This window comes from Netta rufina (assembly GCF_964035555.1).
Source record: "Netta rufina genome assembly, chromosome: 1".
NCBI lineage: Eukaryota > Metazoa > Chordata > Aves > Anseriformes > Anatidae > Netta > Netta rufina.
This window is the reverse complement of record NC_140123.1, coordinates 170,902,236-170,914,864: the sequence shown is the minus strand read 5'-3', so window position 1 is coordinate 170,914,864 and position 12,629 is coordinate 170,902,236. Positions and strand designations below refer to the sequence as shown.

Sequence of the window (12,629 nt, the reverse complement as noted above, 5' to 3'; positions counted from 1 at the left end):
AAAATCTTGCGACTGCCATCTCTCCGTTTTCTATATTTAAACTGGCCGGAAGGTTGTTTAAATATATCTCATGGACAGTTTACAATGCGAATTATTTCCTGCCTTTAAAACAAGAAGTCGGGGGTTTAAGATAACTGGGAAGTTTATTACAGTGTGATGTCACGTTCCTCAGACAAGTCATCAAAAGAACAATTTTTAGCAAGGACTGGTTCCTAGCACTCACCATTCACAAATGTGGAGCTTGATCGTATTTTCAAAAACAAATAGAAAAGCCTGCCCCTTTGCTCTGTCCTGCATTACTGGATGTTGAAGCAGGACTCCTGCCACCTACCTCAGGCCCTGAGTGGCATCCCTCAGTGCCTCCTCACTTCTGACCATACAGGTTGCTCTGTGGTAGGTATCTTAGGCATCTGTTGTGAATGCCCCCCACAAAAATGTCCCCTCCCTCACTTGGTGGCCCAGCAATATGCTCCACAGAATACCATGTAATACACATCCAAACTTTAAAGGGGGGATCAGAAGAAACCTGCTAAGAAAGGTTCATTTAGAATGGTACTCCTTTGTGATGCTCTTGGATAAAACTGTAAGCATTGTTTGTTTTATTTTTTTTTCTGTGGATGTATCTTAACATTTTTGATGTTTTAATTTGTTCTCATCTTTTTTTTTCTTTTTTTTTTTTTTTTTCTTTTTTTTTTCTTCCCTACTCAGCTCTTGCCCCTGTTCTTTGCCTCTGGTTTTGTTGGTGAGGATATCACAGTGATGTCTGCATTCAACCTGCTGCATTTGGTGACAAAGAGCCAGCCAGTGGCCCTGCGAGCCTGTGGGCTTCCCTCAGGTTGAATGGGTGCTGCTTGTTGTGTCATGCGTAATGAAGGCCCTTTTAGGAACCGGTGTCTCTGCTGCAGGAAACAGTGTGCTATGGGTTGCTCTGCTGTCTTTAAATCTGCCTTGGAATCAGAAGTTTGTTTACTTGTTTGTTTGTTTCTGGTAAAAGTCATTGGCTTGGATGAGGGCTTCCATATCCTAGATAATAGAACGCTTGGCAATGCTGTCTGTCTTCCTTGTCCAATTAATTACCTCTTTTTTTTTTATTATTATTATTTATTTTTTTAATTATTTTCCTCATTCTTGGCAAAAACAGTGGAATTAACTAAAGATCAATTCTGTTCAATGCCATTTTTATATATTTAAAAAGAATACTTAACAGAATTTAGAATATGGATTACTGTTAAACCAGGTGATTTAAGAAGTTTTCCAAAATCTTTGAAAGTGTGCTATAGTTGCACTTGATGTGTCCCTTTTTAAATTATTAGTATGAATTAAATATGTATGCACTGAAAATTATGTACAAGTGAACAGAATTTAAAATGTAATTCTTTCTTTCCTCTGACAGCATATTCTTTAGTTACATGACACTTCTCCAAATAAATAACTAACTAAATGGTAACATGCAACCTAATGCCCAGATGCAGCTGCACTTCTCCTGTAATGTCCAAGGTCTGCTGTTAGGTCTGTGAAAGCTGCCTTAAGACCCCATCTCTGTGAACTACCGTTACGATTAATACCTTAAACCTAAGTATTTTGTGTTTCCCTTGGACAAAAACAGTATCTGTAATATCTGCCTAGTAATGTCAGTATATGTGGGCATGTGAGAGAAAATAAAAGCTACGGTGAGTGAATTTTGAATGTTACTAGGAATTTTCTTGACAACCGAATAAAAAAAGATACAATTCTGTCTGATCAGTATTTGAAACATCAAATAAGAACCAGCTTGGGTGCGTGTACTGCACTCACAACAGTTTCATAAGGGTGCAAAATGTTCTAAGCACTTTTTTCCAGAGCTCTACTTAACAAGCATATGGAGGTGATGTTCTAAAGATTTTTTCAGTGATAAGACATCAGTTTTCAAGCTGATGGATTTTCTAAAGCTGATTACACTTTATTTGAACTAAATCTGAGTCCAATTTTTGCAGCATTTGTGTTCTGTTTTCCCCCACATGTGCACAAAACTCCCATTAACCTAGATAGGAGCTGCAAACACATATTGAGGAAGAGAGAGAATAGCCCACATTGTGTCAGCCTGACCTTTGTTTCCTGTTCTATTTGCTGCTGAGCCAGATTTAAAATCCTAAAAATATAGGATAAGCAAATTTCCTTAGCCCTTGTTATGCACCGTTTGATGTGTGCTCACATTGCTGGTGTCTACCTTAAAAAGGGGGCAGCCGGGCTGCTGGCCATTTTGTCCCTGCTCCGGAAAGGGGATCTCAAAGTTGGTGAGCTAGGAACGCAGCCTGTAGGAGGTTTTTCTATTGTGTACCTGTTTTACTTTGTCAAATCATTTTTCTGGCATAATCCAGTAGTCACATTTTGGAATAAAAAGCTAGTAGCGCTGCTGCTTATTCCTGTCCATTTGATCCATAACTGTGCAAACATTAATAGATTGAGTTCCACTGGCTAACTACTTTTATATATATATATATATATATATGTATATGTATATATGTATTTTCCAAACCAAAATTCATCTGCTAACAGTGGAATAATATACAATCACATATCTCACATATTTTAAGAGTAATCTAAATTCCCCAGCTGCTTATAAATGAGTGTAGGCTTGCTTTGCCTTTGGTTTGTTTTTTGTGTGTGGTGTACTGAGGGGGTTGCAAGTAAATGGTATAGCATGTATCAGATTAAACATGGGAATGAGATCGAGAGACAACATCTGTTTAAATGCCACAATCCACTGTGACTTCAACTTTTGAATATACAGAAAACGGCCCAAGTTCTCATGACTTTTTTTCTACCATTACACTCTATTAGTGCTTTTTCCCACCACCCATTTCTGTGTGAACTGCGGCTCTGCAACCATATCATTTCAGGCCGTGTATCCTCTCAGTCTGAAATGGTGCAGTTTTGTCTGCTTCTGCCTGTATGGAAAATCTGATATGAAAGGAGACTTGCTCATCCTCTGGAACCCCTGTCCCTTTAGTATAAAGGAGCAAGGTGCTGGCAGGGGCTTCATCCTCAAGCTTAAATATCAAGCCAAAGGCTCTGGCCGAGACAAACACTGCCTAGCTGTGAATTGGGCTTCATAGTGCACTTTCAAATTGCATGCAGTTAAATATTTGCAGGACAAGGACTTCAATGAGAAGCTGTCCTTTCAGTTTCTGTGCTTGTAATGGTACCTCTGACCATCCTGCAGGGAGCAAAATGGTGCCACGTGATGTTTGTATTTAACAAACAGTCATATTGGTAGATCAGAAGCGAGTTAAATGAATGAAATTGTGTTAAGAAGTATCTTAGAATAGGGTGACCTTTCTCTTCCTTGAGACACTTTTGCAAGCACGTGTGAGTTATGCTGGGCTACTCATAAACCGAATTAATAACTGGGACAGAGAAGTGTTTATACTTGCTCTTTCTCCATTGGTATATTAGCACCTGCGGTGTGGACGCATTCTTCCAAATTGTATTTTAAAAATATTTCTTTTCCGAAGTTAGGACTAAACGTTTCAATATGTGCACAGCCAGCGCATGCTTTGCCCTAAGCGCAGCGCTTTTTTCGTAGCAGGCATTGCAAAGCCTGGCCGTAGCCCTGCAGGCCCAGCAGATGGCACCAAGCATATGTGGTTTTGCACACCCTGAACTATATGAAAAGCTTCCCATTTAGGAGTCATTCATACCTAAAGTACGCCCTGAGACCTCATGAACATTTAGGAGTATTTTAGGAAAAGAATGAGCATGGGGAAAAATCATGTAAAGCTGTGCTTGTACACAAACTCTGTTCACGTTGCTTTGAGATCTCATTTCCAGCAGTGATTGCAGCTCTGTTATTCTTTGTGTGACTTAGAAGTGTCACTTCTTGAGCATGCTGTATTAGAGCTGAATGTTATAATGTCTTTGGAAATGTAGGATGCATTCAGCACCTGCCAGGATTTAGTTCACAGAAATTAAAAGAAATTAACCCTTGCCTTTTTTTTTTTTTTTTTCATTTTTTTTTCTTTTTTCTTTTTGAAAACACAAAAACAAATGCAAAATTTTTAATGTAAAAAATACTTCAGCTGCTTCAGTGCATACCATCAAGTAACTGATACAAATAATGATTATGCAGATTCCATGTACATATGTTTTCTGTAGCAGACCACCAAAATATAAAGAGATACCTTATTTTGCTTTGCTGTGTCTTTTAATTATTATTGGTTCTCATTTCTTAAAAAAATCTCCTTTATTTCTTTAACACTTTGAATGTTGTGCTGCTTAAATCACGTTTTTGCATGAGATAATTTGGCTTTGCTTCTCCTGTAGATCAAAGAGATTTATGGTATTTGTAAAATTAAGCAAAAGTAATGATGAAAACATTACATGAGTAGACTTGCTATATTTTTCCAGGACCTGTATGAAACAATAAAGTCCTAGATAATATTAAATTGTTGTGAAGTGTTTAATTGCTAGTAGGAAAACATGCTTTTCTAGGATTAGATTAAGATACAACACATCTGTATGAAGATGGTGCTGGGCATATGGTGTAAGTCTTTATTAAATAAATATCTATGGTATAGTTTCTCATAATTTGTTTTATTAAACCGTTGTTAATTCCAAGTTTCAGTATAATGTCTTTCCATAAAATTGAAATGAAGAGCTTGTGAACAGAAAATTCCTGACTCTCAGAACTGGACTTTTAGTAGTAATCTTGTTAACATAAAGGATTACTTTTAGGAGCAGATCTTGCAAACAGCTACGTACATGACTTATTCCTATGCGTTTGTCCCTCTGAACTCTCAAACTGCTCATGTCAGTGAAATTATCTGTGCACGTAGTGTTTGCCAGATCTGGCCTCAGCAAAGAAAAGCCAAGAAAAGATCTTAGTCTAGTATGTTCAAAGAGCGTTAGCTGCTTTTAAATTTTGTGCGTTTCAAGTTATATCTGAAAACGTTTCATATTGTATGTTTGTATGTTCGGAGATGTAATTTCCATAATGAATGTTTTAACTTTCCTATAGCTTTCCGTAATTTGTATCACCAGAGACGTACTATTACAGATGGCTCTTCACATGATCTGAAAGAAAATAAAAGTGAGACTGATATGTTGTATAACAATACCCTCTAGTATGGCTATGGTTAAATGCCTGTCAATGTTTTTGTTATAAATCCCTATTTTCTGGGGTTTATAACTCGAATGTAGAAATTTGCTCTGGGCTTACATGTGTCATGCAAGGTCTCGGATGGGTGTTCCTGTTCCTCAGAACTGGTTGGGGGGCAAAAATCAAAACTCATTTCAATGAAGCTAATTATATAATAATGATTTTAAGAATAGCAAATATCAATTTGAAATTTCTTTTAAACTTAAAATACAGTCTTGCAAATTACCTGGTTCGCTCCCTCCCAGGGATTATGAGAATTATCAGTTTGGTAAATGCTTGAGCATGCACTATGTGAGCACAATAGCAAATAGCATGTAAAGCTGTTCATCTGCCATTAATACATAATCGTGTTCGTATGCCTCTTTTGCTTCATAGTGATAATGATGACCATAGAACGCTGCTTTATCGTAACAGAGCATAAAGTTATTGTTTTTGAATGGCTTGAGAATGGTTTAAAAAATTACCTTTGTTTAGCTGTTTGAATGGAACTATATTCAATGTTGGTATTGCTTAAATATATATGTTTATGTGTATGTTTTATTTACAAATGTTTATTTTGTATAATAATATTCAGTCTAAAATATCTTATTTATTGCAGTTTGAAACAAAATTTATTTGTGGATATCTCATTGGGAGTGATACTCTTATGATGCCTGATGCTTGCAAAAATTGGGATGATACAGAAGACCAGAAATCCGTTGCTAATGTACTTTTTTTTTTTTTTTTTAACACCAGGTTGGGTACCCTTTTTTGTCTCCTTTTTAACTCCTCAGTCATGCTGACTTTTGCTCTCCTCCTCATTCTCTCCCTTACCCAGAGGCTCTGCTCTGCCTGTGCCTCGCCTGGGCAGGGGCTTCGCAGGGGGTCTGTGGTGCTGAGTACCACGGGATGAGGAGAAGTTTCATGTGCTCCCAGCTCTGTGCACAGAGCCAGTTCCTTGACATATTCCCTGAAGGATCTCTTAAGGTCATTTGCTTTCCCTCCCCGCTCCCGTAAAGGACCCACCACAAGCCATTTTTGCCTTTCTTGCAAGAATGTTTTAATTCTGGGAGCTCATAAATTTCCTCTGTTCCACTGCTGTGCCCTGTGCAACTCGGGCTCTCTGCTTTTTCTGCTGAAATGTAATGTAAAAGATGGATGTGAAAGGTGACGTTCCAGCACTAACTGGGTTTCTGTGTTTTAAAGGCTCCAGTGAAAAGCTGCTCTTTTAGTTATGAGTGTCTAACAGGAGGTCTGAGACGCCCTTTCAGGGCTGCCTCCACTCTTTTCCCTTGGATTAAAAGCAACTCCCAGCTTTGTCCTTCCTCCGAGGAGTGCATAACGAACAGAAGAATGTGATGTAAAGGAGAGATGACAGCACACAAAGAGGAAGGAGATCTTATCTGGTGAAAAGCTGGAGGAGGGCAAGCAAGAAAAGGTGCAATTTCAGGAGATGCTTATGGTGTTAACCCTCAAGTTGGCCAGACCAAGCCTGGAAGCGATGGAGGAGGTGATCCAGTGGGTCACCCAGGGGATGTGCCTGCAGGGAACTGGATGGCACGTGGAGAGGGCATCGAGGGTACGGAGCAGGAGTCAGGCAGCGAGGCACAGAAGCTGCCAGAAGTCAGCTGTTAGGTGCACACGGGTGGCTACAGCTCAGGGGGTGAACGGGGACCAGAGGCCAGGACACGGCAGCGCCCGCTGCTCTCTGTGCCCGTTGCTGTCCCTTGGCTGCCTCTTTGCTAACAGGGCCCTTCCAGGAGCACGTCCAGAGTCAGCCGACTCCTTCACGGGGTGAGGTCGGGGCTGCTGTTTGGAATTGGAGGAGGGCAGGGACCTCCCCCACCCCGCTCCTTTCCTCCACCCCCAGCCCAAGCACAGGCGGCGGCACCTCGGGTCTTGAAACGCAGTGCTCATTTCACAGGCCACACATCACTATTGTAGAGGAAGCAGCAGGAGGATTTAGCAACAGCCCGAACGCTACAATAAGCTACACACCACTGCGGTAACCGCTGGCAAATGCTGACTTTTTAATTGTTTCCGCTGCAGGGTTAAACCTTTATTAAAGCCGTGTGAATAAACTTATTTTGATGGCTCACTGAAATATTTTAAATGCAAAAGGTAGCATAGAGCACTCTTATTAAATTCAGCTTAATTCTGCCGTTAATAAAATGCCTTTCCATATGTCGTGCCCCCTCTTATTGATTCTGACAGAAATCTACTGACCAGATACAGAGTGCTCAGTGTCTCTGCCTTTCTTGTTTTTAATTTAAACAAATGTAGTGCCTGTGAAAGGTGCTAGGATCGTATCAGCAAAACAAAAGTCTCTTTATCTATAGGGGAGAGAGGAAGAGAAATCCATCATTATAAACGCTCCTGCCCCCGCTGCTGTACCCGTAGATCTTGATCTTGTCTCGCCTGGTTTGCATCCGAGAGCAAGGCAAAGAGCTCTGCTGCCCTGTGCCCCGTCTTTGGCCATCACAGCAAACAGGCAGCTTCTAATGCCACGAGGATTTTCTCCACGATATTGAAGGTGCTTCTATTCTCCAGCCACTGCTGAGCAGCCGCTGCATGCTGCCATCACTGCTACTGCTGCCATCCTGACCGAGCTGGGGGCTTGGAAAGCCCCAGGGCAGCTCTGCCCCCCTGCACCAGCACAAGCTGACGCTGGAGTGCTCGGTGCTTGCAGCTTGAGAGGTTGTGGGGCCAGGACTGGCAATGTCGTGGATTGCATTAATGCAAGATAAGGAGGTAGAGTCGAGGTTGTTTTCTTACGTGGTAGATCTCCTATGGTGACTCGGAATACTTACATCTGTACAAGCCAGCAGCCATGCTGATGACCAGGTGAAAAAAAAAAAAAAAAAGAAACGTGGTGACTGCTGCTCGATTGCATGGGAAGGTTGCGAGTTCGCCCAGAGCTGGCTTGCCCTTCCCTCGTGGCCCTGTGACCCTCCTGGGTGTTAAGCAAACCATTTTTTTTAAAGACGGATAAATTTTTTTGGTGTTGTTCTTGTAAGACAAGAACCTGGCATTTGACCCAAAATTTTAGCTGTTGTCCTGGTACCCAGCTTTTGGATTTTCAACGCACAATGTAGTGGAAATGGTCTTCGCCCCATTACTCCTAATGCTTGCATGAAACTGCAAATGGTATTTCAGCAGCGGGTGGGAGTTAGCTACCTACAGCAAGAAAGCAAAGGAGCCATCCCTCAGAGAAGAACCACAGATCTGTCTTTCAATGTGTAGAACATTTACAGGGTTTCTTTAATTACCAAGTCTGGATTTTACTTAAACTTGACCTCCCACTTTTTTGAGTTCTTTTGTAGGATCTCTCCTAGGTAGCCGCGTGCTTAGGTGGTTTAAAATGGCTTGTGATGGGAGTACATAAAGATCTATGACATCAAATGCAGGGTTTTGTAAAACATAGCATTCAAATTTACAGGCCGACCAAAAATGTTTGCATTGATTTGCATTTTCAAGAGTTGTTTCCCTTTTTAATTTTTGTTAACTAGACCAGCAGTTCCCGGTTTGTTTGCAGTAGGCTACAGACTAAAGGCTGCAGAGGACAGACTAAACAGAAGTGAAACAGAGCCGTCCATCCTCCTTTTCCCAAGCAGAGAGAGAGGGGCAAAACTCTAAACAAGCAGCATAAACTGTGTAAACAAAATTTAAAAGAGTAAAAATGAGAGATTCCCATTTTAATAAACCTGAGTGTTAGGGATATCGTCTGTAAGGGTATTTGTGTAAAGTAATGTACACGAATATTTTTTAACCTTGCAGGATTCCTCTTAGCATCAGTGTGAGATAATTTACCAGGGATGAGTAAGGTCCAACCCACTTGCAGAGGGATGGGCTTTGGGAAGCAGGGAGATGTGTGCTTGGAGCCAGGTTTACTTGCATTCACAGACCCTTCTGTAGACTGAGGCTGTGGTGGTGTATGAATAATAAAACGTGCTGCAAGGCCCCTAAAAAAACGCTCAGGTATATTAAAAGGAGTAGTACTGAAAACTGGAAGCCCAATTTATTATATGGCTGTGCTCTGCTGGAACATTTGATCTTGCTGTATTTAATTCAGGAAGTCTTAATGGCGTGTGCTCGGTGCATGACTGTAATGTCCATTAATGCTGGTGGAACATAAGCATTCGTAGGAAGAGGAAAATGTATACCATGTCCTCCACGAAGCTGAAAAGCTGAGTTCATTTGGTGGTGATGGGAAGCAACAAGACAGAAGAGAAAATCATTAGGAGGGTTCAAAAGACGATGTCAGGAAGGAAAGCCATCAGGCAAAGCACCAGGGCATTTCAGGGCACGTCAGACACTGCTCGACACCCTGCGGCACGCCGGAGCAGGTGAAGGGCTGAGTGGTGAGGAGTAATGGTCTGCTAACTCGTGTCAGTCTGCCTGGACGTATCTTGTTGCTCGTTTCCTTGCGATCGGTGGTATTGAAGGAAATGGCACTTGCTCACCGGCGCTACGAACCACAGGTCTGAAAAGGTCGATGGAAATTGGAATTTATATGTGAGGTGAGATGCTTAATGTCTTCATTATCAGGTCAACACCCAGCAAATACTTTCTCTTCACTTCATTTTTATCGGGAAGGCCTCCAGACTCCAGAGCTGAACTCTAAAATGCCCGCGGTCTGTGGGTGAATAGTAAATTGCAGCACACATCGCATTTCTTTTCAGAAAAGCCATTCCTAAGTACAGGAACGCCACAAAGGCTCCAGAAGTGTTTCTGGTTTTGTTTGTCTCACCCTCCTGAACTTTTTAAAAAATATTTATGCATTAAGATCTGTGAGCCTGGCCTTGTCTTTGAGAGGCTTTCCATCCTGCTCCAAGATCCCAGAAGCTTTTAGCACTGCTGGAACACATGGAAAAAGGCTGAAGGCAGGTGGCCTGAAGTGGAAACGTCAGTGCCTGGTTTGGAAGGGCTGTGTGCACTGCTTCCCCCATGAGCACCAAGGAGAATGGGCACACCACAGTGAACTGATGGGAAAGATTTCATCTGGACTCGGATCTTGGAGCAGAACCTGTGCGTGCATTGTAGGAAAAGATGTCTCTCGGAGGAAGTCCCCAGCTCCTCGAAAGGCACTGCTAGGAGTACTTCACCGCTGGAGAACAAGTTGGGTCCCATTCGGAGTCCAGAGGTAGACCAAATGAATCCAAAGTCTCTGATCTTCAATAAATTAGTTAGGCTTATTTAATTTAGCCTTACCTTTGTAATGTAATCACGCTGATGGAAAACTGATGGTTCTGGCCTCGAGCAGTAGCATTTACAAGTGAGTGGAGAGCCTTGCTTCAGGCCAAAGTCGCCCAGGAGGGTTTTGTTGCCCATGGGACCCCTTCCAAGAAGGCCACATTGGGTCCCTCCTTTGGGGAAGGCACTCAGGGCCACCTTTATTCCCTTCTTTAACAACCCACTGGGTTTGCTAGCAGCTCTATCCGTCAAAGCTTCCCTCGTAGCTGCACACAGATGTCAGTAGCTTTACATTGTCCCCGCACCAGGTAGAGGCAGATCTGACTGGAGCAGACCTCCCATATACCCCGTAAAGGAGGTTCCCAGACAGAGGTGGCTGATCGTGTACTGCAGGTTGAGCGTTTTTGTCCCCCCTTGCATGGTAGTTTCTTCCCAACTCCATTCCCAGAATCCCATCCTGATGTTTTTAAGATATATTGCATTTTCTTGATGCTTGTAGGGTAGCCATGATGCAGATGATGGATCCTTCCACCCTCCGGTTGTGGCTCAGTCTTGCATTACCTCCCTGTCTCCTTGGCAGTATGGAAACAGTGCACTCAGTTTGCTGACCCTTTCTTTTTTGTTGCTAGCAGTTAAAGAGTACGCTCAACTGACTGAAGAGGGCTGTTCCTTAATGCCGAGGGCTGGACCAAGAGATTTCCTTTCTGATTTGTAGTGCAACCATAGCTTTTTGCTGCTGTATACTGCATTAAATCAGAAACCTGCAGAGACCTTTGCTGGGGCAGGTTGCAGTTTACTCCCAGGCAGATTAGCAAGATTCCCCTGCAGACATAAATACATGTCTGTATCGTAAAACATGCAGTTAATTATTAAAAGTGACGGGGAAAAATCTTTTATAACATGCTCCCTACTTCTGATCTATGTCACGGATTCAAGTGGCATATAGAAATTTCCTTGTGCATAGAAGAGCCCACTGGTTGAAGAACATTTCTGAAAGAGATGAGAATTAATTCAAGGAGAGCCAAGAGGGAATGCTGGCTCTTCCGTAAAACATTTAATGTTTTGCATGACTTTTTTCAATACGGGGTTATGCTTAGTTTGCTTTTTTGGAATAGCTAAAGAGCAAATGATCTTCTGGGAAAAAAAAAAAAAAAAAAAAAAAAAAGGAAGATATTAAGATATTTTTAAAAGTGAAGAGGTGTTGGTTTGTAGGCTTCCTTGCTGCTCTCCTGATTCATTTTTTGGTACTGAAATATTAGATGGAAGACCAGCTCTCAAACAGTTTCTTTCTGAACTGCATAGTGCAACATAACAATAGTTATTTATATAATGCATATGCTTCCTTTCCCTGCTAGCTATCCTTTGAAAGACTTATTAGTCCTAGAGCCCAGCACGTTGTGAGAATAAAAACCTCCAAAGTTTGACATCTTTAAATAAGCAACCAAATGTTATAAAGAACAAACCTCACTTACAGTTAGGAAACAATATTTACATTTAAGGTTGAAAAGCCAGGATGTAGGAAAATTTTGCTAATTTGGAAGGTGACCTTTAAGTGCACCAAAACCAAATAATTTGTAAGCTATGGCACAGGGCACATTCCTGCAAAATTTGTGTGAATACTGCCTTAGTGGTTCTTGAAAGACAAACAAAGAGAACTGGAATGAAATCTTTATCCCTCTCCCAAATAAGATTGAAGCTAACAAAGGCATACAGCAGCGCTCTTTCAAAGCTTGCCATTAAAACGCAGGCTCTGCAGCACAGCTAATGAGATGGCTCGGAGTGGAAAACAATCTGTTTTTAAGAATGTTTAGATCAAAAGTAATTTCTAATCTATGAAATAAAGTCGCTTTTCAATACCTTTCTTTCACTAGTAAAGCTTTTTATGTTTGCACTATTTACTTCAATCAGATGTTTTCAATTTTACTTTTTTTTTTTTCTTCCTGAAAATACTTCCTAGGGTTAGTCAGTAGTGACCAACAGCATTATTCTTTTTCTCTCTCCCCTACTCACCCACCCCCACACATTAAAAAAAATGAGGAAAAGAAGAGGGGGAGGAAGAAAGAAACATCTTTTCTTAAATGATTTGCAAGCATCTGTGCTTTAAGCTACTTTTTATGAACACTCCTTAGTAATGACTCAAGGTAAAAAAGCAGAAAAGCATCCAATGTTAGGAAATTGCAATCCAATACCATGTAATTTAAACCTGCCATTGCCTCTCCTGTACTAAATGACATACAGATGGGTAGCTCTGTTCCCTCTACTTTGGGAACACAATTGGTCTTTTTATGAGTGTATATGCATTACTAGCAAAAAATATTTT

The 12,629-nt window shown here is 41.3% G+C and overlaps 1 protein-coding gene across 2 annotated transcripts in view; it reads left to right on the top strand.

Annotated features, from left to right (window-relative positions):
• Window positions 1-12,629, top strand: part of MSRB3 (methionine sulfoxide reductase B3) — an 85,698-nt gene that overhangs the window by 18,139 nt on the left and 54,930 nt on the right. For both annotated transcript variants that reach the window (XM_084302047.1, XM_084302046.1), the window contains exon 2: window positions 709-835. In XM_084302047.1, coding sequence (XP_084158173.1) covers window positions 760-835 — 76 coding nt within the window. In that variant the 5' untranslated portion in view covers window positions 709-759. The remainder of the gene's footprint in view (window positions 1-708; window positions 836-12,629) is intronic.